The following is a 26,544-nucleotide window of genomic DNA, read 5'->3' as shown; positions in this document are numbered from 1 at the left end:
GTTACAGGGTGTGGAAATACTCTGTGATTTAAATGTTGAGGAAAAAACCAAAATGCTCACCCCCCAAACAAAGAGAAAACATCAAAAATAATCTCAGACCAAGCAGGCCATGTTAACAGTTAGGCTCATATACTTTGTATCAGAGGGACTTGGGTAAAGTACAAATATACTGTAGAAAACTGTACTAAAAAATAGAAAAACCAATGAAAATAAAGTTTTTGGCAACTGGAAAGCACAGATCAGAAGAACAGGGTTTTCCTAATTGACAGAAGGTTCAGTAACCTGCCTGAGAGATATGTTCTTCTTGGGCCAAACCCAATTTGGTATTGCCTTTTCTGATTCAGGAAGTCAGGTAGGTTTCTGCATTTCTCTGCTCTCCACAACAATGTTTGGTCCTTAAACACTAAAACACATGTGTTATTTTAATGAGTGGCAACTAGTTTTCCCTTCATTTCTGGTTTCCTTTTCCTCAAGCAGTTTCTAAGGTTTTTCTTTAAATGCTTAACTGAGAGTACAAGAAGACAAGAACTTTATCTCACAGAAAATGGACAAGCCAAGATTTCCCATTTGAAAGGGAAATCTGGAAAAGAAAAGTATTCATAGAGTTCTTATGTTTCCCTTAGAACAGAGCTCAGTTCTGCACATAGGTACTCACCATAAGGACATGGTTGCTTCTTATGCTCGGGAACGACAGGTCTCTTTCTTAAGAAATTTTCAAGGCTTGGTCCATGACGTCCTAAAGGATCATCTGGAGGCATAAATCTGAAAGCAAGCAAGCAATGGGTGAATGTTTTTCCTTCTGTCCCTATGCTACCTCTTATGGGAATTTCAGACCTTCATTACCTCTTCTCTGTTCTATTATGACAGCCTTCTAACTGTCCTTCCTGCCTCAAGCCTATCTTTTGTTAACCCAGCATTTCTGCCTTTCATTCCTACTGGATCACATAGAAAGGATAATTTTTCCCTATGCATCATTCTTCCATGGATTATATGTTTCAACCATACTGGCATATCTGCTGGGTTCCCCCTACATGCCACCCTTGTTCACTCATTCATAGCTTTATTCATATTGTTCTCTACATCTGTTGTGTCCAGCAGCCCTCCCTCCTCTATCTGTAAACTTCATTTCAAATGTTATCTTCCCTAGGAAGCTTTCTCTTATCATTGCACATGGACAAATTAAAAATAAAAGTTTACTGTAGTGCTTATCACAACACATTGGGTGGCCTTTTTCTTTGTCTTTTCCACTATACTTTGAGCCCCTTGGGTGGGAGTCCTGTTTTTCATTTAGTCTTTTATCTCCATGGCAACCAGCATCATGCATGGTACACAATAAGTGTTCAATAAATGTTTATTGAAATGAAATGAAATCTGTTCCTACTAGTAACTTGGATATAGGCTATTCAGAGCCTATTGGAACAAAACGCACTTGTCATTCACAAAAGAATACATCAGCAACCGCTCCTCTATAAACTTCTTCCATTCTGGCTTTTCAACTTGAAGGTCTCTGTAGTTATCATTGGATACAATGATGCCGTCAGAATCAAAAGCCAATTTGACTATGAACCGGTCATCATAGCAGACAACCCTTCTGCCCTGGACCCTTCGGGATGGTGTGAAGACAAGAATCTTTTCCTTCTCCAGTTTACGTAGAATATCTTGATCTGTTGAAATATGATTATATGCCACAGAATAGAAATCATGTTTGGAACTTAACACCATTATCCCCATATTACAATTACAAATAAAAGAGTTAGATGAATACGCTATTTATCCTTAAGACAGCAAGTGGGCTCAATTTCTGGCCATGATATCAAAATTGAATTGTGACCTTAGATAAAGTCACCTCCTTCAGATAGAATGAAGGAACTGGATTCAGTCACATTTAATTTTTTAAAACTACCATGAAGAATGAGTAGTAACACTGATTGATATCCTACATTCTTCTTTCTTTTTTTTTTTTTTTTTGTCATACTGGGGATTGAACCCAGGGTTGCTTCTACCACTGAGCAACATCCCCAGTCCTTTCCTACTTTTTATTTTGAGACAGGACCTTGGTAAGTTTCTTCAACTTGGGATCTTCCTGCCTCAGCCTCCCAAGTTGCTGGGATTACAGGCATGTGCTACTGCACTTGGCTATCCTAGCATTTTGCACTTTAGCTGAAGGATCAGCCTCTATTGTGTGTGTGTGAGTGTGTGTGTGTGTGTGTTTCTGGAAATCAAACCCTCGTCCTCAAACCTCTAGGCAAGTACTCTACTATCAAGCTACACCCCCTACCCCAGCACTAGTTTTTTGGCTGATGAAGAAAACAGGGCAGTAGTTGAGGATATGTCTGTCAGGAGGAAAGTAAAGCATCAATCCTAAGGACTTACATTTTTGGCTTCTGCTTGAAGGAAGGACAAAACTCAGGTGAAAAATCAGGCTATAGGATTTGAGTACTGACCCCCTTTGTTTTTGGAATTTTGATTGCTGAGGAGAGAAAGCTTTTTAGTTGGGCTTGAGTAGGGCCAGTATATGATCTCAGACTGAGGCTTGGAAGCCTGTTCAGCAGATAGCAGACAGCTCCACACACAGATCAGACAGCCATTCACTGGAATTTCTCATTAGGCACAATGGGCAAGACCTAATGCTCAGTGGACTGGGGTCTATATGCTCTCAAATTCTGTAAGGAATTTTTGACTGCATTTATCATTGTAAATGAACATAGTAACACTTTACTGCCATTAAGAAGACTACATTTATACTTTTGAAGACCTTGGGCACTTTTGCCTTCATGAACTCCATTCTCCATAAAGAAATATTAAAAATTTCAGTTTATTTTAAATTTTTGTTGGTACTGGGGATTGATCCCAGGGCCTTGTGCATGCTAGGCAAGCACTCTACCACTGAGCTACATCCCCAGCCCCAAAATTTAATCTTAGAACTACATTGGTATAAAGTCAACTATAATTCAATTATATTATTATACATCCAATATCATATTCATTTTTTTCTTTTGATGTCAAAATAAAAATATTTTTGTGGAACTTTAGAAATATCATCAGCCCTAGGCTTTCAGCTTACTATGCTTCATGGATAAGTTGGTTCTGTCTTGGGACTTTCTACCTCCTACTTTGCAATCCCATAATCACTACTCTGCTACAGTATGAGATCCATTGTCTCTCATGGTTTCTTTAGTTTTTTGAAACTTTCAGTCATGTTTATAATCAGATTCATACCTCTGTAGTCTTAAGTCTACAATCAAATAGAAAGGCACTCTTGTTTTTCAACTATGAGCTTTATTGTTTGCTGAATTGAAGTTATCTCTAACTACTAAATGCCACTAAACAATGATGGTTTTATATGAATCACTTTATCAAAACTACCCTTAAAGGGTGGGAATGTGGATCAGTGGTAGAGCACTTGCCTAGCATATGTGCGGCTCTGGGTTTGATCCCTAGTACTGCAAGAAATGAAAAATATAAATAAATCTAGTGAGCATTTAAGAAATATACTTAAGAAGAGACATTTAAAGTATACTTAACAACTTAGAAAAATATTAATCTAAATTGGGACCATCAGCCTCTCTCTAAACTCTCTTGCTAGCTTTGCCTATAGATGACAAGAAATTTCTTATTTGAAATAATACCTGTAATTGGTGCATCAGGGCGGGATTGCTCCTTTCTCCAAGCAGGCACAAATACAGTGATATCCTTGTGGCCTTTATCTAGAAACCAATCCACAGCAAGTTGTATTCCTCTACAGGAGAACTCTTCTTTATTCCCATGACTTTAGAAAAAATAGAGAATAAGAGGAAAGAGGATTAACAACAGATAGGAAAAACAAAAAATAAAAACAAAACCCCCAAACAAACAAAAAACAAACAAACAAACAAAAAAACACTGAAAAGCCCAAGGGATTAACATCAAGGGATTAACAACACATATTTTTTATTCCTTGATGATGCCCAAAATTATATTTTTTTGTTTCACAACAATTTTTGGGTACTGAGGATGTTACAACTGAGCTTTGCCACTAAGCTATACCCCCAGACCTTTTTAATTTATTTTTTACTTTGAGAAAGTGCATTGAACTTGTGATCCTTCTGTCTCAGTCCCCTAAATTGCTGGGATTAGCATTATAGTCCAAAGAATGTATTTTTTAAAATATTTTTTAGCTGTATATGGATACAATGACTTTATTTATTTTTATGTGCTGCTGAGGATCAAACCCAGTGCCTCACATGGGCTAGGTGAGCACTCTACCACTGAGCCACAACCCCAGCCCCAAAGAATGTATTTTTAAAAGAGCAAATCAAACTTTTAAAAATTAAATTGTCACAAATATTTCCACATTATAAACTTCACAGAAGGCCACAGATGGTTAATAACAACTCCTGTAGTAGCCTTGGTGACCATTGCCTATTATTGTTTTTATTTTCTATTTCTACTGCCAACTTTTCCCAAAGATTCAGATATTCACAACAGATGGGAAAATAGTGGAGGCTTTACCAGAGGGTTACATGGAGGATTAGTTGGGAGATGAGTTATTAAGCTTAAAAATAACATGACAAAAAAAGATACATACATAAATATTGACAGAAAATGTTTATCACTTATATTCGCTTAATTAAATGTAAAGCACTAAAAATCATATTTTTGAAAAATTTAAGGTATAAGAAAAACAAACTTCTATAAAAAAAGAAAGGATATATGGCGTTGAGATTACATGTGAGTATGGTCTTAATTTTTTTTTTTTTTTTGAGATGGTGTCTTGCTGTGTTGCATAGGTTGGCCTTGAACTCCAGGGCTCAAGCAATCTTCCTGTCTTAGGCTCCTGAGTAGTCAGGTCTATAGACAAGTGCCACAGTGCCCATTTTGTAATACCAATTTTGCAGAAAAAATCCATATATAAACTTAGAAAAATACTAGAAAGAGATACATAAAACATTAATTGTCATTATGTGTTAGATGTTTATTAGTGACTTATTTTCTTTCCCTAATTCTAAAATTTCCTCAAAAAACCAAGCACACTTTTATAACCAGAAATGATATAATAAGAGATGAAATTCTATCACAATTACTTATAGGAATAAACATTGTTCAAATTTAAAAGGCCACACAGAATTCATCTGAATGGAAATTGGAAGAAGGAAAATTAGCAGAAAAATAAGGAAAAGATGCATAGTATCTATTGCCACCATCTTCAAAACTCAAAAATTCTGTACCAGTTTTGTGTCTAGTTTGGCTGTAAAAATGATGATCCCTTAGCAGGGTATCAGGTGCTCTAACATATACATAAATCACGCTAAATTATAGTTAACTAACATGCTCCAGTGGAAAAACAAATTGGCATACAAGCACCAATTCTATCAAAATCAAGTGGATGTTGTTTGTTAAACAAGACCAATCAAGAGACAAGAATTGTTTTGTTGGTAGGCACATTAAGACAATATGATGGGGGCGGGGCTGGGGCTGTAGCTCAGTGGTAAAGCACTTGCCTTGCATGTGTGAGGCACTGGGTTTGATCCTCAGCAACACATAAAAATAAAGATATTGTGTGTTCATCTACAACTAAATAAATGTTAAAAATCTAGAGACTAGTATCAACATTATTTTTTTAAAAAGACAATATGATGGGTCCTCTCATGTTAGATTCTTCTCTTTCTCACTGGCACTCTTACTCAGCTTCAACAGAAATTAGCTCTAATTACACATATTTTTCCCTTTGGGTGAATTCACATATAATCTCATGAGCCTCATGAATACATGCACTGCAAGACTTCCCATTATTTTATCACTTTTTTGGCACATTGCAAAAATTTATTAACTGATTTGGTTAACATTTCTAAGCATATGTTAGCCATCTTAAAAGTACTCAGTGACTACCACAGAGCAATTATATTACTCTACTCAAAGTCAAAAATACTTAAGGAAAAATGGGGGTACATTTAACTGCTAATACACTCCAAGGCAGCTTTGGAAACAGCTACCATTGATTGCTTCTAAAAATTGTTTAATGAGAAATCCCAGCATTTACAGGGTTAATATTGGATAAATCCAACATGAAACAGACAGATAGGGAAGATGTCCACTTGTGAGTTTTCCCCACTATAGTGATGGTAAATATAAAGAATAACAAAGGAGCCATGTGTGAATTTGCACACCTGTCATCCCAGCTACTGGGGCAGAGGCAGGGAGATTAAAAGTTCAAGGCTAATCTGGGCAATTTAGCAAGACTCTGTCTCACAATAAAATTTTAAAAAAGAGCTGAGTTCATTTCAACATTCATTGCCCGAGGATGGAATATAATTTGCTCCACATCAATCCCTAGTACTTTCCCTTTCTCTCCTCGCTACTGATATTTATTCTATCTATTTGTAGTATTTTTTAAATTAGTACATTATGGTTTGCATAAAAGTGACATTCACTGTGATATTTTCATATATGTGCATAGTAAAGTTTGGTCAGATTCATTTCATGGTTCCCCCAATATTATGCATAACTAAAAGGAACTAATAAAAAGACAGGGAATTGATTTTTAAAAAGAGCTGGGGATGTAGCTCAGTAGCAGAACATTTGCCTAGCATGTGCAAAGCATGGGGTTCAATTCCCAGTACTGGAAGAAAAATAAAAACCAGAACTTGGGAAAATCACCAAAAGTATCATTAGAAAGGGAATTTAGAGGAAGGGGATGAAATTTCATTTTGTTTGGCTTTGCAGTACAATAATCTTGTTTTAAACATTGTTTAGGTCCAGAAATAATAAATACAAGAATAACTTTTTTTCTTGAATACTACAACTTTATATTTTATACTTCCAAATTCTTTGTTTTAAATATTTTATCATTAGAAATGTATATGCTTATGGCATAGAATGTGGAAAATGTATAAAATATAAAGAAAACCCTGAAGATCCAACTGTTTACTACCACCCAGAAACAACACTGCCAGTATTTTGATATATTTGATTTTTATATCAATTTCTTTACATACTGAGAATTGTTAAAAATTATGCCATTGGAGCATTCCATGATACATACTGTGAAATGCCCAGTAAGAATCAGAAGGTAATATTAATCAAAGTAGCAAGGAAGACCTACAAAAGAGTTCAGTATGCAAAGTTTAATGCCCAATGAATGTTTAAGGAATGGATTTATTTTTTAAAAGAAAGCAATAAAGTAATGCTTGCAAGATAACCCATTTTTGCCCAAACATATAAAAGGTCATTTTGCAATTTAAAAAGGCTAAAAAACTCAGAACCTGCAGTCACAGTGAAACTTGAAACTTGGTGAAACTACTCCTCACTTTTTCTTGTAAACTGCTTTAGGAACATATCATGATCCAGGTTATCAAGCAAAATTCTGCATAGCTGGCTTCTCCCTTGCAATTTTTTGGTAGGGTTCAAATATTTGAGCTTCTTTCAGACTTAACAAAGAATCTAGTGCCATTTACATTTCAAAGTCCAATTCCTCTGAATTGGATTTTTCCTCCCAAAGGAAACAGCTTTCAGAATGAATGTACCCTTTAGGATCTTAGCACATATCTTAGCATATTCACAGTATGTGAATCACAGGTACACCATTTCAAATGTTAAACAAATGCCATCAATGGCAAACAAAGTATCATAATTTTAACATAGGCTTATCCAACATGCTGAGGAACAACAGATGTTAACATGTAATTTGTATAAGAAATACAAATCTCACGGTAAAGCTATAGCCAGCTAATGGGGAAAACTAGATTAAGAACAGTACTGAATTAATAAGTGGATTATAGCACTGAACTTTGACCATGTGAAATGTGATTGGAGAATAAGTGGGATCTGTAGGTAAGTAACCTGGCCAGATAAGAAAGACACTAACAAGGACAGATTTGGCAACACTTCTTTTTTCCTAGTACAGATTATTGAGTTGTGGGTCTCACACATGAGAGGCAAGCATTCCATCAATGAGCTACATCACTGGCTCTTTTTTAAAAAAAATTATTTTGAGACAGGGTCTTACTAATTCCCAGGTTGGCCTTGAATTTTTGATCTTCCAGCCTTAGCCTCCTAGGTAGCTGGGAATTCAGTATGTGCCATGATGCCCAGCTCATAGTTGGCAACTAAAGTAATCATGTGGTCCACTATGTACTGTCTTAATATGCTATTAAAGTAAAGTTGAGTAGTAATTTTTTTTTTTTGCTTTATTAAACTCATGTGAAGTACCTTTAATTTAGCAAGGCAACACATCAAGGCATAATTTGCTACCGGCACAGACTAGATATGTTCAAACTAATTACCTATGTAATTAATCTCTTCACTATTCTTTCCAAACAAAGTAACTATAGAATGTCCTTCATCCTCAGGGATCATTGAACAAGGAAAATCTTATATTACCATGAAGTCAAAATCCCTAAGAAACCTGGTTTCTTTTTATCTCCAACTCTAAAACACAAAACCCATTAAGAAGGGCAGGTTTTGGGAAATAGGCCCAGTCTCTGGTGTTCTGGGTGGTCTGGTGTGGGTAGAGATTGAGTTGGGCAGGTCATATACCCATTAACCTTAAGAATCACTCTAGCTTATGACTACTAGGAGAAGAGCTGAGATACTTCTTTTTTTTTTCACTTTTGAGTAAAAAAATCATCCTCTGCTTTTAATTGATCCACTGCATCATTTTGATTGCTGTAGTGCTGTATTTGGGTCATTTAGCTTTCTCGTTACTATGTTTCTGGTTTCCCCTCATTAAAACAGGGATGATGTTTTGTCTGCTTTATACACCTGTGTTGATGCCATCAGGATTTAAAAATTAGAAAATCTGTAAATGTATTCTCTGCTACTAGTAGAAATGCCAAATATTCTTTTTTTAATAATTTTTTTTTATTGGTTGTTCACAACACATGAGATGGGAGGGAAAGGGAGAGAAAAGGGAAATTGCATGGAAATGAAGGGAGAGCCTCATTGCTATACAAAATTACATATAAGAGGCCAAATATTCTTAATAACATTAATGGCCACACAATACTGCATGATGCTGTATCAAAAGAGGATTAGAGTCAGATTCTAAGCTTTGATACTTATTACCTATATAACCTTGGACAGTTATTTAATCTTTCTAAACCCCGAGCCTCCTCACCTCCAAAAATGAAATCAATTAGTCCATTGTGGTGGGATTTTCAGTGAGGATTAAATTACATATGCAAAAAGACCTGGTATAGGGCTGGGGATGTGGCTCAAGTGGTAGCGCGCTCACCTGGCATGCGTGTGGCCCGGGTTTGATCCTCAGCACCACATACCAACAAAGATGTTGTGTCCACCAAAAAATAAAAAATAAATATTAAAAATTCTCTCTCTCTCTCTTTTAAAAAAAGACCTGGCATAAAATAGATATTCATAAATCTCAGTCTTTCATTCATTCAAAGCCTTAAGTCTTAAGTTATAGTAATTACTTTGCTAGTTATTAGTTATGTACATTAAGAGAGGTCATTTAAACTTTTTAGTTTCAGTTTTCAAATCTGTAGAATAAAGTTGCTATGTGGATTAAACATGACTATATACTAAAATGTACTTCCAGATAGCCTGCCAAGCTATTCCTCTATACAGCAATGGTATGGTTCCTTTTTTTGTTCAGTACTGGGGATTGAACCCAGGGTCTTAACACTGGGCAACATCCCCAGCCTTTTTTTATTTTTTAATTTTTGATACAGGCTCTCGCTAAATTGTTTAGGGCATAACTAAATTGCTGAAGCTGGCTTTGAACTCATAATCCTTCTGCCTCTGCCTCCTGAGCTGCTGGGATTACAGACATGTGCCACCATGCCAGCCAATGGTATGATTCCTTTTTTTTTTTTAAGAGAGAGTGAGAGAGGGAGAGAGAGAGAGAGAATTTTAATATTTATTTTTTAGTTATCGAGGGACACAACATCTTTGTTGGTATGTGGTGCTGAGGATCGAACCCAGGCCACACGCATGCCAGGCGAGCGCACTACTGCTTGAGCCACATCCCCAGCCCAATGGTATGATTCTTAAGACTTAACTTCTACCTCTACTTCTTGTACCTCGTTAGGAGCAGCCGATACTGGGCCACATGTTGTAGGAAAAATAAGGGATGCATAAAGCAAGTTCCTTGCCCTCAAATACAATGGGATAATATGATTTAAAACTTTCCAGACTGACATCCTCAAAGACAATGGGGTAATATAATTTAAAACTTTCCAGACTGACACTTTTATTTTGTTCTGGTTTTGTATGATTTAAGGAATGCAAGTGAATCCATCAAGCAATGATGGACCTGATGGGTAGTAGGATCCTGATCACTGGGCATTTTAAGCCAAGGTTGGATGACAATTCACTGGGGAAATAGAAGGGATTAGTGAGGCTCTCTGACATGAAATAAAAAAATCACATAAGAGTACAGAATAACATATATAGGCACTTTTGGTACTATATTAGTATCTCATTGCTGCTAGTATTTAGCACTTAGTGGCTTAAAATAATACTGGTTGTTCTCTTATAGTTCAAGAGGTTAGAAGTTTAAAATCAAGATGTTGATAAGGCTGCATTCTTTCTGTAGGCCTCAGAGGAGAATCTATCTCCTTGTCTTTTTCAGCTCCTAGTGGCCATGTACATTCCTTGGTTACTGGCCCCTTTCTTATACTATTGATTTTTATTTCCTCCATTGCATCTCCTATTACTTATTCTTATCCTGCTGCTCCCTCTAATAAAGACCTCTTCTGCTTACATTGATTCACCTTGATGATGATTGATCTCCTTCTCTCAAGATCCTAACACAAATGTAACTGCAAAGTCCCTTTTCTCACATAAGATAATGTTTTCATAGGTTCTAAGGATTAAGTTTTGGACATCTTTTGGGTCTATTCTTCAGTGTACTGGAGGAATTGTAGCTCAGAGATAATTGATGAGATCATAAAAATCAGGAAAACCTTTGTGAAGATGGTTTAACTTGAAGGGTATGAAGGTAAGGAGGTCATTTTTAGGTTGGGAAATGATAAGAATATCAGGAAAGGGACTAGAAATCAGCATAATTTATATGGAGACCATTAAAAAGGATGATACAAATGCAATAAGTATTATAAGTGTGTTCAAATGGGAAGAGGAAAAGGTCAGATCATAAGGAGTCTCAGATTCAGACAAGGGGATCCAAAATTGGCAGAAGAGCAATTGAGCATTGCTGAAAGTAAGTAAGTAAGTCTCTAAGTGAAATTATGAAGACAGCATTTCAGGATGATTAGTCTTGCTAAGTAAGGATGTGACAGCAGACCCCAAGAGCTAAAGGGCTATGACTCCTCTGAAGCATCACTGATTATCAGAGCTGATTTCAAAACACCTGAAAATAAATTTGCAGCAATTTCAAAGGAAAGAGAAAAGGCAAGGGCAGCATCATGATAGACTCTTGTCTACAAGACACAGACAACAACTAAGGGCTTCTTTTCAAAGGAATACAATTTATATGAGCTTAGGACAGTTTTTTTTAAGAGAGAAAAAAATCACTAGTCTTACCTCATAGCCACATTACTTCCATCAATGACAATTGGCCTCAAATTGTCACTATTGTCTATTTCATCTTCAAGAGACAATTCAGGGCTTGCAATCTCTCTGGAGCCAGGCCCACGGGGCACTAACAGACTCAAGTTGACCTGCCCTTCTGAGTCACCTTTGTTCCCAAGTCTGACAAGCTCTGCCAATACATCATTTATAAGTGATTCTGGACCCAGTTTATTCAGTACTGATTGAATCTGTTCCTCAGCATAGCCCAGCTTTAGAGCAAAGTCCATCTTGGCTTGATATTCCTTCTCTATGTCGAGCTTACCGTCCTGTAAAATGCTGCTCTGGGAGAAGCTTGGACGATCCAGGCAGGGTGATCGACAGAGCTGGCGGTGTGGCTTGGAGGGCATCTCCTTTCTCTTCAGCTGACCATCTCCAGGTTGGCAGCTGCTGTTGTTGCTGCTCTTAAGGCTCAACTGTTCAGGGTCACTCTCAGAGCTCATCCACTCTTCAGAATCATTATTGCCCTGCTCGGTACTGTCCTGCTTTGGATGCTGCTTCTCTTCCTTGGAGGCACTCTTCTCCATTTTTGGTGTCTCCACTGCAGCTGTGGCCGTCATCCCGTTCAGTGGATAGTCTGAGGTCTAATCAACTCTTTTTCTTTTTAGCCTGCCTGGAATCCATGTACAGTGGCATTCCTCTGTGGTAAAATGTGGTTGCAATGGTGCAAAAGTTTGCCTGTTTGGTTTGGTATGTTCAGATGTTACCAGTCCCTACAAATAAACACAGGCCACAATCATCTTTAGTAAACTTCTGAAAAAGAATCTAATAGAAACGTTTCTTCCTAAGAAACTACAGATTCTCTATCATTTGATTTTTCTGCTTACAATGATTAGCCTTGCTTTACATTAAAAATAGTCTTCAATTCTAATAATTCTAGACAAAATATCAGTGTTGGCAGTAATGTTGTAATTTCCACATATACATATACAAATATACAGCTAAAGTTTTCATTTGTCACTACAAGTTTGAGAAAGAAAAACACTGCATTTCAGCAGGGTGAAAAGTATGTGTATTTCTGGATGTGTGCGCATGTGTGTGTGTTGTGCGCGCCCATGTGTGTGTGTTGTGCGTGCCCATGTGTGTGTGTTTGTATCTCCTTGGAAAAACTTTTTTCTTCTTTTCTGTGAGAGAAGTGTTTAGATTCTTCAGCATACCCTGGCTAAGGCTGAAATCCACTCCTGAAGAGCATTTCCTATTTAGCATTACTTTTTGCAAAATATCAGGAATCCCATCAACTAAACAGACTGAAAAATGATTAAAATTGCTTTCATACAACTGAAGTAGTATGTAAGGGTAACAAATAGGCATATTCCAGATGTAGATGGTGGTATGCACATACTCTCGAATATATATGTAGTATTATTTATTTATTTGCTCATTTATTTTGAGATAATGGCTATTGAACCCAGGAGAACTCTACCACTGAGATACATCCCCAGCCCTTTATAAGTGTTAATTTTGAGACAGGGTCTTGCTAAATTGCCCACTGGTCTTAAGCTTGGGATCCTTTGCCTCAGCCTCCCAAGTAGCTGGAATGACAAGCATGTACCACTGTACCCCACTGCAGCCTCTTTTATTTATTATAATTGGTAAACAAAAGGAGAAAACTGTATGGCTACAGTGGTACACTTCTTTAGTCTCAGCTTCTCTGATGGTTGAGGAGGGAGGATTGCTTGAACCCAGGAGTTTGGGGCCAGCCTGGGCAATAGACCAAGAAGCCATCACTTAAAAAGGAGAAAACCAACACAACTTTCATGATAAACCAGAACATTTTAAAAAGAATATTAATTACAGAAGAGAATTATGGACTACTTTTATTTACAAACTCCTCTCACCTATCTCATCTTTCTTGGCAGGTTTCAATTATAACCTGTTTTCTTCTCTTTGAATATCAGTTTTCTCAAGTGTGTGAAATGAGGATATTGATAGCCATCTCACATAATTGTAAGGATTACATAAGATGAGTGAGGAAAGTGCTTAGAAAAGTGAACAAAACACTAAGTTTTTTGTTTTTTTTTTTGCTGGGGATTGAACCCAGGGACTTGTGCATGTAAGGCAAGCACTCTACCAACTGAGCTATATCCCCAACCCCTGTAGGTTCTTAATCTATATAAAAGAGGAAGACCTGTAAGTACTGACAAGATTCTCAGGCATCAGCTGTGCTCATTATTATAAACCAAGTCATCTACCTAAGCAGTATATTGGGAATTTCCAGTTACATCTGAATTCCATTTATGCCTACAAGAAAAAAAGCCACCAATAGTTATAACAATGGCATGGATAACTGCATGATTACTTTAGGAGTCACACTTGGAAATATATTTATATAGAATTGACACATCAGAACTGACATTCAGTCAGCATGTAATCACTTCTGTAATGATTACACTATTACTTTTGACTTAACAAAATCCCTTTAATGAATTAGCCAAACACATTCACCCATTTCCTTCTTCCTTTTCCATAAATCTTTATTACTAAGTTCATTTCCAAATAAGTTCTTCATTTGCTATCTGATATTTTATTCTTTTAAAAATAATTTCTGGTCAGGTGCAGTGGAGCATGCCTGTAATCCCAGAAGTTTGGGAGGCTGAGGCAAGAGGATTACAAGTTCAAAGCCAGCCTCAGCAAAATCGAGGTACTAAGCAACTCAGTGAGACCCTGTTTCTAAATAAAATACATAATAGGGCTGAGGATGTGGCTTAGTGGTCGAATGCTGCTGAGTTCAAGTCCTGGTACACCCCCCAAAATAATCATTTCTAGTGTACAAAGGACAGAGATTTTCCTCTTAAATTTACTCAAAGCTGCAAAGTCACTGAAAGCAACTATTTAAAGGACTCTATGTACACTTTTGGCAAATGAAAGGTACTTTTAAAAGACAAATTCCATCTCTCTTAGCTAGTGGGACATTGAATACTTTTCTCCTTATCTACTATCCAGTATTTAGCTCTATTTACCTTGGCATTGATGGGATGGGAATGCAGCTCAGTGATAGAATGATTGCCTAGCATGAGTAAAGTCCTGGGTTCGATTCCCAGTACCCAGAAGCAAAACAAAACACACACTGATATTGGTGTGAAAACTTTCCTAATGTTTATGAAGACATACAATAAGAGATTTAAATTTATGGAAAAATCCCACAAAGATAGAGAACCCTTATTAAAATCACTATTTATAATTGCAAAAGTTTGCCACTTAATAAAATAGAAAAGAAATACACAACTTAGCAGAAATAAACTTGTGTTTACATTTTAAAGTTGTAAGCAAGAAGATTATTAGAAAAATATTGGCTATCTTTCTGAAAACATGTGTAGGTGTCATGTGTGTGTGTGTGTGCGTGCACGTGTGTGTTTTATATGCAAACTTCTTGGGACAAGATAGCAAGAATGTCTTTTCATTCAAAAGAATTGTCACTGAGTGATAGACACTTTGGCAAGCCCCAGGGTTAGGAAGAGAAACCAGAACTGAGTCTGTCCTCAAAGAACTCAAAAAATGGTTTTAAAAAAAAAGATTGGCTAGATGTGGCCCTATGAGTACTGAAACAGTTTCTATAGAGGGTGAAAATCTGAATTACAGGTCAAGCTGAGATATTTTTGAGAATAAAGGGAGTGTTTACAAATAGTTATGCCAGGAAAATTGGCATAAACTGGGGATGTCCCAGAAAACCTGGATATATGGTTGATTACCCAAATTACTTTCCTATTTCCACTGACATGTACTGTGAAAACTCATATCTCAGTGAGGTGTGAGGTAGGAGTGATGGATAAAAAGATTAGGAACAATTCAAGAAGAATATTATATTTGAAGTTATTTTGAGACTCATAAATAAATATATAAAGAAATACAAAATTATTTACTTAGTGCCAAAATATTAGGGTATGGGATATTAAACAGACAAGAATCCTGACCTCAAGGAACTTACAATGATGGTGGTGGTAAATGGAGATATATAATAATAAAATTCTTATATAATTACATATTGTGGCTCAGTAATTTAATTGCTAAAAGGTATGGGAAACTATGAGTTGACCCTTAAGGGAAATAGTGATAATTTCCTGGGTGGAGAGGAATTTTTAAAATTATAAAGACATAAAGATCAATGATATAGAGTGTTGGTCAATATCTCATGCATAATATCACTGGTGAGAAGGATAAATGAAAACATTGAGGATATCCTAAAGAAAACACTCACTTTTGGGGCTGGGGTTATGGCTCAGCAGTAGAGCACTTGCCTAGCATGTGTGAGGTGCTGGGTTTGATCTTCAGCACCACATAAAAAACAAATAAATAAAATAAAGGTATTGTGTCCAACTACAACTAAATATATATATATATATATATATATATATATATATATATATATATATATATATTAAAAAAATACTCACTTTTTTCCTAAAAAGGAAGGGGAATGGGGAGAAAAGCTTCAAAGATGTTGCTCTAGCTACTACTTATGACAGATGTTAAAAAGAATTGTTACCTTTCATTGTTATTGAGTTGAAAAAAAAATCACGAATGTGTTAAACATTGGCATTCTTTGGAAAATTACATTAGTCAGAAAAAAATTATAGGACTGGGTATAATTTGTTTTAAGAACCTAACAGCTTTGTCACTATGTGTTACAGGTACAGAGCTTGACTATAACTTGCTTAAGAATTTCCACTAAGCAAAAAATATTAGTCTTCTACTTTCTTCTCTTTTCCCCAGTTCTTTCAGTATGAAACACAATTCATTCAATTTGCATTTGCACAGAGCAATTTTCCAAGATCAATCTTCAAGCTCTACTATAAATTTCACTTCATCTTTCCAAAATCTATCAAAGGACAACTTATAGGGAGATGTAAATATCTGACCATGTCTACTGATCTAAATCAATGGTAATGTTCCAAAAGGCCCCCAACTAATAAAAAAACAATTCATAAAAATAACAATAGGGCTGAGGTTGTAGCTCAGTGGTAGAGTGCTTGCCTAGAGTGTGGGAGGGTTTGATTCTCAGCACTGCATACATATAAATAAAATTTTAAAAGGTCTATTGACATCTAAAAAAATTTAAACAATAACAATTACACAACAGCAATTTTCGTAGGACAGAATTACTTGGCAATAGACAAGTCAATAACAGAATAGTAAAATTATTGATTTTCTGTTGGTGGTTGAACTATTTGTTCAGGGAATGAATATTTTTTGGCTTTCCATTAAATATTGTATTTTTTATTAAATTATTTATTCTAATTTGTTATACATGATGGCAGAATGCAATTCATTTCATATTACACATATAGAGTACAATTTTTCATATCTGGTTGTACACAAAGTATTTTCACACCATTTGTGTCTTACATACATGTACTTAGGGTAATGATGTCTAACTCATTCCACCATCATTCCTACCCCTTTGCCCCATCTAAAGTTCCTCCATTCCTCCCATGCTCCTCCCCATTACCATTATGAATCAGCATCCTCATATCAAAGAAAACATTCAGCCTTTCGTTTTTTGGGATTGGCTTGCTTCACTTAGCATTATATTCTCCAACTTCATCCATTAACCTGCAAATGCCATGACTTTATTCTCTTTTAATTCTGAATAATGTTCCATTGTGTATGTATACCAAAGTTTCCCTATCCATCTACTGAAGGGCATTTAGTTGGTTCCATAATTTAGCTATTGTGAATTGTGCTGATATAAACATTGATATGGCTGTGTCCCTGTAGTATGCTGTTTTTAAGTCCTTTGGGTATAGACTGAGGAGTGGGAGAGCTGGGTCAAAAGGTGGTTCTGGGAATGAATATTTGATAGAGAGTAGGAACACCTACTTAGACTAACTGTCCTCCCCTCCCCGCTGCAGCAATATTTTCATAAAAGCCATCCTTAGAGAAATACACATATAAAAGAATGACCTGTATGGAATTTTTGGTGCATCTCAGGTAATTGAGAAGTGGCTACAGTTCAGTCTTTATTAGAATACTTCCCCCCCCACACACTCTAAACTGGATCACTCTTTTTAGGATTAGCTTTATAGAGAATAAATACAGATCTGTATTGTATCAAGTCATCACATTTTACTTTAAAAAGGATAAAGAGAATAAGTTCTTGTGAAAATTTAGTAACAGTAATAAAATATGAACATTTATATTTTCATTGCATCTTAGAGTTGCCTAAGTGCTTGCACTCAATGCTCTCAATCAACAGAGCTACATCATTGTCTACAGAACTCAGATTTGAGTTATTATGACTTACATAGCCCACTTTCAATTCCCTGTGTCAAGCATATCAGCTAAAGAAGTCACAAAAGCCCCAGGGAGAGATACAAAGTTAAGGCTTTGCTTGGGAGGCAAACGGGGTTGAAAACATCATATATTCTCAAAATTAAAAAGGCTCGGATAAAGTCACTCTGAAAAATCCAAAATTCAAATCTTCCTATTTTCATTTATAGTAAATCAATCACAGACAACAATTATATCATAAAAAAGAAAAATATTTGTTTGATTGCTCCTTCAACCCCAAACTACACCCACCTGTTTGTGTAATCTTGAGTGGATTATAGTTAGGAACACTTAGCAAAGAATTAAGTCTAAGAAATAGCATATTTTCTGTAGTTTGTAAGTATGGGACTTCCCTCTAGTTATGAGAACAGCCTTGGTAACCTTTCTGGTTTTATATTACTATCCAAACAAAATTGATTTTTTTCTTTTTTTCCTTTTTAATTTTTTTTTATCTTCAATGCATTCTCAATATTACACATGTCACAGACAAAATTGTCACAGCTAGAGCTAAAAACAACTGAACTTCTTTAAAACCTAGGATTTAATTTCAAAGGAGATCTAAAAGCTTTGCATGATTAAACTCCCTCAATTCTTATCCTACACTCACACATCAAATGGTGAAGCTTTACACAAAATATTTATAGATCGACAGGCTGACTTTCATTACCCACTAATCCTTTTAGTACTTCAAACACAATAGACATAATGATTTGTTTTCAAGATCCATTATGCTGGCGCTGCTCAGCAGTACAGCACTTGCCTAGCACGTTTATTAAAATAAATAAATAAAATAAAGGTATTCTGTCCATCTACAACTAATTTTTTTAAATGATCCATTATACCCAGTTTTGGAGTTGGTGCTCATTTTCCAACTACTTTCTACTGACACTTATTTCATTAGGAAGGGCCCATGCACATCTAAAACACTTTGCAACACACCCTCTGTTCAAATGAATCAAACCACATTTATAAATGAAACCTGAATTTATACTGAGTTTATTCTCCACTACACAATAATATTTTCAGTGCTTAATATTCTAAAATGAAAAGGATGCTATAGGTTACATAACTGTATTCTTTTATATATATGAAAAAGGTCTAGAGAAAGATCAGTTGAAATTCATGTGGGAGAAGCTACATCATATGCTGCAGGAGAAGGTCTCTGCTAGAGCTAATTGTGCAATGAATGTGTATTCTCTGTACACTAGTGATTGCGGGAGAATGATTATGAAAGGGGTTTCTCCAGAGAACATGTCGACTTCTGAGTCATTGGTATAGTTCCTTTCTTTCTCTCTCTCCCTTCTCCCCCCGTTTCCCTCCTCCTTCTCCTTTATTTTTCTTTCTGTTCAACCCGTCCTCACCCCAACACTAATTTGGTAAAAAGCAACAGGGAAATATGGATGTGTCATCTTATACTTACAGTAAATTTGAAAAAAAATAGTGCCTTTATTAATGACTTTAATAACAATAAACATCCTGAACATCCCATTAAATTAACAACACTGGGTTTGATTCTTCTTGATTATCTTTAATTTGATTTCTTTGCAAAACAAGTGGAAAAGAATACAACCTATTTTCTTTTTTCATATTCAAACCATTAGACTAAAAGACAAAATGATAAGAAAAGTTTTGAGGAGTAGTTCAATATTACAGCCATGCAATAATATGCAGTTGCAATATTACAGCCAGCGTGATCAAATTTTGGTAAGCTCCCCAAATCTCCAAGATAAAATTTGAAATGTATTAGGGGACAAATGGGAATAGAAAAGAAAGGGGGTATAGAAGAATCTCAAAGGTTAATATTTGCTCATAAGTCCTAATTCACTTCCTTTTTCAAACAGTTATGTATAGATTTTTAATGTCTTTTCCCTTATTCAATTCTCCTTTATGCCTTTCTTTTGCACTTATTGAATATTTTAAGATGACATTTAGATTTCATTATTTTTTCACTGTTCTTAAATTGATATTTTATTGTTTGTTTTAATATATATATATATATATATATATATATATATATATATATATTGCTTTGAAGAATTCTTTTTTTTGTTTAATTATTTTTTTTATTTGGGGGCATACCAGGGATTGAGATCAGGGGCACTTGACCACTGAGCCACATCCTCAGCCCTATCTTGCATTTTATTTAGAGACAGGGTCTCATTGAGTTGCTTAGTGCCTCACTTTTGCTAAGGCTGGCTTTGAACTCATGATCCTTCTGCCCCAGCCTCCTGAGCCACTGAGATTATAGGCTTATACCACTGTGCCCAGATACTTTATGGTTTATTGATACATTATAATTATACACAATAGTGGGATTCATTCTGACATATTTGTACGTGCATATAATTTCATCAATCTCATCCCTTCTCTATCCCCTGTTCTCCCTTCTGTTTTTGTGAGATTCTTTATTCCTTTTCTCTCTCTAGGTTCAGCATATGAGAGAAAACATTCAATTCTTGACTTTCTGATTTTGGCCTATTTCACTTAGCATAATGTTCTTCAGTTCCATCCATTTACCACAAAATGACATAGTTCATTTTTCTTTATGGCTGAGTAAATCTCCAGTTCTTTCATCCATTGTGTGCTGCTGGACAGCTAGTCTGATTCCATAACTTGGCTACTGTGAACTGTGCTGCCATAAACATTTTTATTCTTATATAACTATAGTATGTTTATTTTAGTTCTTTTTGGATAAATACCAAGGAATGGAATAGCTGGATTATATGGTGATTCCATTCTTATTTTGGGGGGGTGAATCTCAATACTGACTTCCATAGTGGTCTAATTGTATGAATTTGCTGTTCCATCAACAATGTCTAAATGTATTTTTCTTCTGCATGCTACCAGCATCTATTGTTACCTGTATTATTGATGGCTGCCAATCTAACTGAAGTGAGATGAAATCTTGGTGTGATTTTGATTTGTATTTCCCTGATTGCTAAGGATGCTGAACATTTCTTTATGCATTTGGTAGTCATTTGTATTTCTCTTTTAAGAAGTATCTTGTTTACTGCATTTACCCATTTATTGATTGGGTTATTTGGGTTTTTTGTGATAAGTTTTTAAAAAAATATATTTTATTTTTTAAAAGTTAATATGTGCATTACAGGAAAAAGAAAAGCACAAAGAATAAAGCCTTCCAGTCACAAACAATTTAGTTGGATGTGTCTCTCCAAGTTGTGTGTATGTGTGTGTATACACACACACACACACAACATCCCATTTTGTGTAATTGAGATTGTAGTGTGTATCATGCTTTTCCACATATGAATGTTCACCAATTCAAAATTCCTAAGCTATATGAATATTTTTGGTAACCAAGAATATACTATACCAATTCAATCTGTTACAAAAAAAATCGTAATCCTTTCTTGGGGATGTGGTAGGTTTTTTTTTTTTGTTCTTTAGATATAAATTCCCTGTAGGAAGAGTAACTGGCAAGGAGTTTCTCTCCTTCTGTAGCCAGTCTTTTTAGTCTATTCATTATTTTCTTTGTTCTGTGAACACTTTTTAATTTGATGTCATCCCACTTATTGATTCTTGGTTTTATTTCTTGAGCTTTAGGACTCTTACTAAGGAAGTCAGTGCTGACTTATATCAGAGTGTTGAGTCTATTTTTCTTTTCTTGTGGTCTCAGAGATTCTGGTCTAACTTATAGGTCTTTGATACACTTTGAGTTGACTTTTATCAGGACATATTTCCTTTTCTCCTTTTACACACACACACACACACACATACATATATTCATATAGACATATATATATACACACACACACACACACATGCATAGTGTGCATATACACACACCATATATGTTATATATATGTACATATATATAATCCAGAAAAGTTACAAATGCAAGAGTCCATGTTATAATCATTATTTTATTATCTGCATTCATTTCTCATAGTCCATATAACTTTGCGGTCATCCACTTCCTTTGTACTACTATTGGCAAATATATTACATGTGTTATACTTCTTATTTTAGGTTCGACAATACATTCTATACATATTATTTGTGTATATTTAACTCAGTTGAGAAGAAAGAGGAAATATACATTCATTTAATATTTTATAATTAATTAACTTTACTGGTAATTTTGTCATATGAATTCCATTTAGTATCTGTGATCCCTTGCTGTCAGGTTGAAGAACTTAATATTTTTTGTAAGCTGGGTTTACTAATAAGAAACTTTCTCAGCATTTTGTTTATCTGAGAAAGTACATTTTGCCTTCTTTAAACAAGAGAATTGTGGATGTAGAATTATTGGTTTATTGTTTATCTTTCAAGAAATTTCAATATGTGATGCTACTGCCTTATAGCCTCTATTATTTCTGCTGAGAAGACAATAATATCTTATTAGAATAGTTTTGTAAGTGCCATGTCATTCATGTCATTATTCTTTTGTAGCTTTCAAGATTTTCTCCTTATCTTTGACTTTCAACTAACGAAATGTATTAATTTGTGGCTTTCTTTGTGTTTTACTTCTTGGATTTTATTGAGCTTCCTGGATTTATAGGTTATTGTATTGACAATAAATTTAGAGCATTTTAGCTATTATTTCTTCAAATATTTTTTTCTTCTTCTATCATCTTTCCTTCTACTATTGGCACTATGTATTTATCAGTGTGTTAATGTTGTCCCACATTTCTCCAAGGGTCCATTAATTTTTCTTCATGCTTTCTTTCTTTTTATTTTTTGGTTTGCATAATTTCTATTCTTTTTTTCAAATTTGCTAACTCTTTCTTATGTAATTCAGACCAAATGTTTTTTCCTTTTAGTATTTTAAAAAATTCAGTTATAGTAATTTCAAACTGCTAATTTCCATTTGTTTTTACTTTATAATTTGTCTTCATTGACATTCTCCATTTTATAAAACATAGCCATACTTTCCTTTATTCTGTAGTCCTACTTCTTTAAAAATATTTATAATGGTATATCAGTTTTCTGGGGCTGCTATAACACATGGCAATAAACTAAGTGGCTTAAATAATAGAAATTGTCTCATAGTTCTGGAGGCTAGATGTTTGAGATCAAAATGTCAGTAGGATCGTCCTCCCTTTGAAGATATGATGAAAAGATCTGTTCTAGGCCGCTTTACTAGCTTGTCATATTTCCTTGGCTTGTGGCAGGCATAACTCCAATCTTCACATGGCATTTTCCCGTGTGACTACCCCTACTTTCCTTTTTTTTATAAGGAAATGAGTCATACTGAATTTGGGGCCCACCTGACTCCAGTGTGATCCTATCTTGACCTAATTAATTTCATCTGAAATGAAACTATTTCTAAATAAAGTCACAAACTGAGGTTCTGAGGATTAGGAATTTAACAAATGAAATTTGTGTGTGGGGGCACAATTCAATTTATAACAAATGGTTACCATGAAATTGTTTTATGTTAAAAACAATGTCTTGTTCTCTTATAGGTAATTTTTATTGCCTTCCATTTTTCTGGTATTTGGGCCATACTATCCTGTTCCTGTGCATGCCTCATATTTTTTTGGTTTGCAACTGGACCTTTTAGATAATATATTGAACCAACTTTGAATATTGGTTATCTCCTGTTACAAGAGTTTGTTTTTGTAATTTGATTATTTAGTTAGTGTCTGAATTATTTTAGTGAATCTATCCTCCATTCCCACAATGAATTATTAACCATAATCATTCTGAGATAATAACTGAGGTGGAGGTCTCTTTCTCTCTTTTCCTGACCACATCCAGCTATTTGACTCCACTAATTTCTGGAAGATTATTCTATGCTTTCAGAACACATACTGGGACACATACTGCTCTAAAGCTAATAAAACAACAGAAAATTTTCTGTGATCAGTTTTTGATATTTTTCTCACACCAACAGCATTCCACCAACATATTTTATTACCTGGTTCTCTTTTGTGGGCTAGTTGGCCTACAGTCTAGGCTATAGCTTCATTATATCTTTAATGATTCTCTTAATTGCTCTTTACCACAAATTTCACTGCCTCCATTCTTTTTAAAAATTATAATTATGAACACACTTTAATTACACAAATTAATGGGATTTACATATACCCATATTGTGTGTTGATTATGTCTATCTACACTTCTTCTACCCTCTAATTCTCTCTCCTCCTCCATCTCTCTTGTCCTCTTCCCAGTCTAATAATCCCTCTTCTACTTTCAAGTCTTCTTCTTCTCCTTCTCCTTCTCCTTCTTCTTTTTCTTCTTCTTCCTTCCACATATGAGAGAAAATATGCAATACTTGTCTTTCAACATCTGGATTATTCTACTTAAGATGATGTCCTCCAGTTCCATCCACTTTCCTGTAAATGACAGAATTTTGTTCCTCCTTATGTCTGCATAACACACACTCTATTTCCTTCACTGCTCTTGAGGACATCCTCAGATTTAAAGTTCGCCACATACTGTTGCCAATGAAGGCAGTCATTTTGGAAAAAGATTAAGATTTATCTATTTTATGGCCTGCTTCTACTACAGACAAAATCTCAGTGGCAGAGCTCTGGAGCTGAGAACATGGCAACTTTGTTTATGAGTCCATTGGCTGATGCCAGAGATGGTTAAGTAAAGGGGCTAACTGGTATCCACAGGATGGGTCATCCTATCAACTTAATAATTAAAGTCCTCCTCTCCTGAAGTTACCCTTTGGTGAACATTCATAGGGAGCATCACATTTTTTATTCACTCAGAGAGGTCTATCCACATACCTCTTCAACATATTTCATTATTACCAATTTCTCAATCACATACCTTATACCTTATATATTTCATTATACAATGGTGTGCTCTCATGCACATTTAACTTTGTGGATTTGTGGGTCAAACAACACCTAATTAATAATGGGAAACTAAGATCACATGGTAACTGGGTGGCCCATGATTTATTATCAAGTCTCTACAAAGGCCCAGTATCAAGAGCTGTTTCTCAAATAGAGAGAAACATCTATGAATGATGGCAGGAACTTGCTCCCAAATACTAAATATGTACACTGTGATTCATCTATGAGGCTTGATAAAGACTCCAAAAAGCATACCCATCTGCTACTGACACCACAAATGCAATAGAATTTGCTGGATAATATAGCCTATGTTGTAGAGCAACTTTCAGAGTAGCCTGTAGCTGTTGCAGAACTTTCTTTTCTTCTGAGCCCATTCAAATTTAGCAGATGTTGGGGTCACATTGTAAGTGGTCCAAAGTAGCACATCAAAATGAGGAATATGTTGCCTCTCAAATCCAAAGAGGACTAGTAATTGTGTCTATTTGTTGGTTTTAGGAAATACAATAACTTATCTTTCACCTGAGAAAGGATTAATGTGCTCCATATCATTAGACCCCTTGAAATTTCTCTAAGGTAGAGTCCTTGAATTTTAGTTATATTTATTTACTACTTTGTGACACAAGAATATCTTACCAATATGTCTAATATAGTTGTTTCTTCTTGATCACTAGGTCTAATCAGTGTAGTCATCAATTTAATGGACCACTGTGATACCTTGTGGAAGGAAAAAGTAATCAAGATCCCTGAAAACTAAATGAAGACACAGGGCTTGTGAGTTGATATGTACCTGAGGTAGAACAGTGAGGCTATTTTTTTGAAAAGAAACTTCTTCTGGTGGCTTTTATTGATAGCTATGGAGGAAAAGGCACTTATCACATCAAAATACTCATATCTAGATAGCAAAGGTGTTTATTTTCTCAAGCAACAAAACTACATTTAGTATAGTAGATGCAATTAAAGTTATCACCTGGTTAAGTTTATGGTAATCCATTGTCATTCTCAATAATTTTTTGTTTCTTTTTTTAATGGTTTCTATCTCTGTTGACCTATTCATGTTGTTTATGTATTACTACCTTTGTTTCATCTAGTTGTCTGTGTTTTCTTGCAGCTCACTGAGTTTCTTGACAATGATTACTTTGAATTGTTAGGCAGTTCATAGAACTCTATTTCTTCTTCTTCTCCATCTACTCCTCCTTGTTGTCCTCCTATTCATCCTTCTAGGGTCTCATTATGTTGCCCAGGTTGATCTTGAACTCCTGGGTTCAAGTGTTCCTCCTACACCAGCTTCCCTATTAAGTGGGGTTACATGTGTACATCAATATGCCCAGATACTCTCTATTTATTTAAGGTTGTATACTGGTGCTTTATTTTTGTTCCTTTGGTGGTGTCATTTTCCCTCATTATTCAAAATCCTGTGGGTATGCATTGTTGTGTATGGATTTTAAAAAGTAGAGGCATATTCCAATCTTTGCAGATTAGCTTTGTCAGAGAAAGCCCTCCACCAGTCAACCCATCCAGAAATCCTGAGAGACTGTCTGTTGGGGTCCACAGGTAGTATTGTTTCTGGAGTCTTCAAGTGGGCTGGCATGATACCTGAGTCAACAGGTGGGTGGGCCTGACACCTGGGACCACTGAAACTGGCCTGTGTGCTGGATTTACTGAGGTGCACTTGTCAAATGGATCCACAGGCATGATCTTGAAGTTTGGTTATGTCAGGACTAGCCTCAAGCCTAGGTCTACAGGGGCCAACCTGGTGCTGAGGCAGGGCTTGAGCCTGAATCTGTGTGTGTGTGTGGGGGGGTGGGGTGGGGCTGGCCTCCTGCTGAGACAGGTATTAGGCTTGGGTCCAAAGGTATGGGTTTGGACCCTGAGGTATGAGTACCATCTTGGCTCTGGGGTGGTCGTGGTGTCTGAGCCATGGGGGCTGGTCTGGGTCTTGGGTCTGTAGAAGTTGGACTGTAGACTTGATCTGTGG

At 35.7% G+C, this 26,544-nt stretch overlaps 1 protein-coding gene across 15 annotated transcripts in view; it reads right to left on the bottom strand.

The window, feature by feature from the left end:
• The window catches only part of Zc3h12b (zinc finger CCCH-type containing 12B), a 296,095-nt gene that overhangs the window by 6,208 nt on the left and 263,343 nt on the right, over positions 1 to 26,544 (bottom strand). For all 15 annotated transcript variants that reach the window (XM_078034622.1, XM_078034627.1, XM_078034620.1 and 12 more), the window contains 4 exons: positions 11,479 to 12,236; positions 3,630 to 3,769; positions 1,430 to 1,664; positions 656 to 762 (listed from right to left, as the gene is read on the bottom strand). In XM_078034622.1, the coding sequence (XP_077890748.1) occupies positions 656 to 762; positions 1,430 to 1,664; positions 3,630 to 3,769; positions 11,479 to 12,083 (1,087 nt within the window). In that variant the 5' untranslated portion in view covers positions 12,084 to 12,236. The remainder of the gene's footprint in view (positions 1 to 655; positions 763 to 1,429; positions 1,665 to 3,629; positions 3,770 to 11,478; positions 12,237 to 26,544) is intronic.

Source organism: Ictidomys tridecemlineatus, chromosome X, assembly GCF_052094955.1.
Source record: "Ictidomys tridecemlineatus isolate mIctTri1 chromosome X, mIctTri1.hap1, whole genome shotgun sequence".
Lineage (NCBI taxonomy): Eukaryota > Metazoa > Chordata > Mammalia > Rodentia > Sciuridae > Ictidomys > Ictidomys tridecemlineatus.
This window is presented reverse-complemented; position numbering and strand designations above follow the sequence as displayed.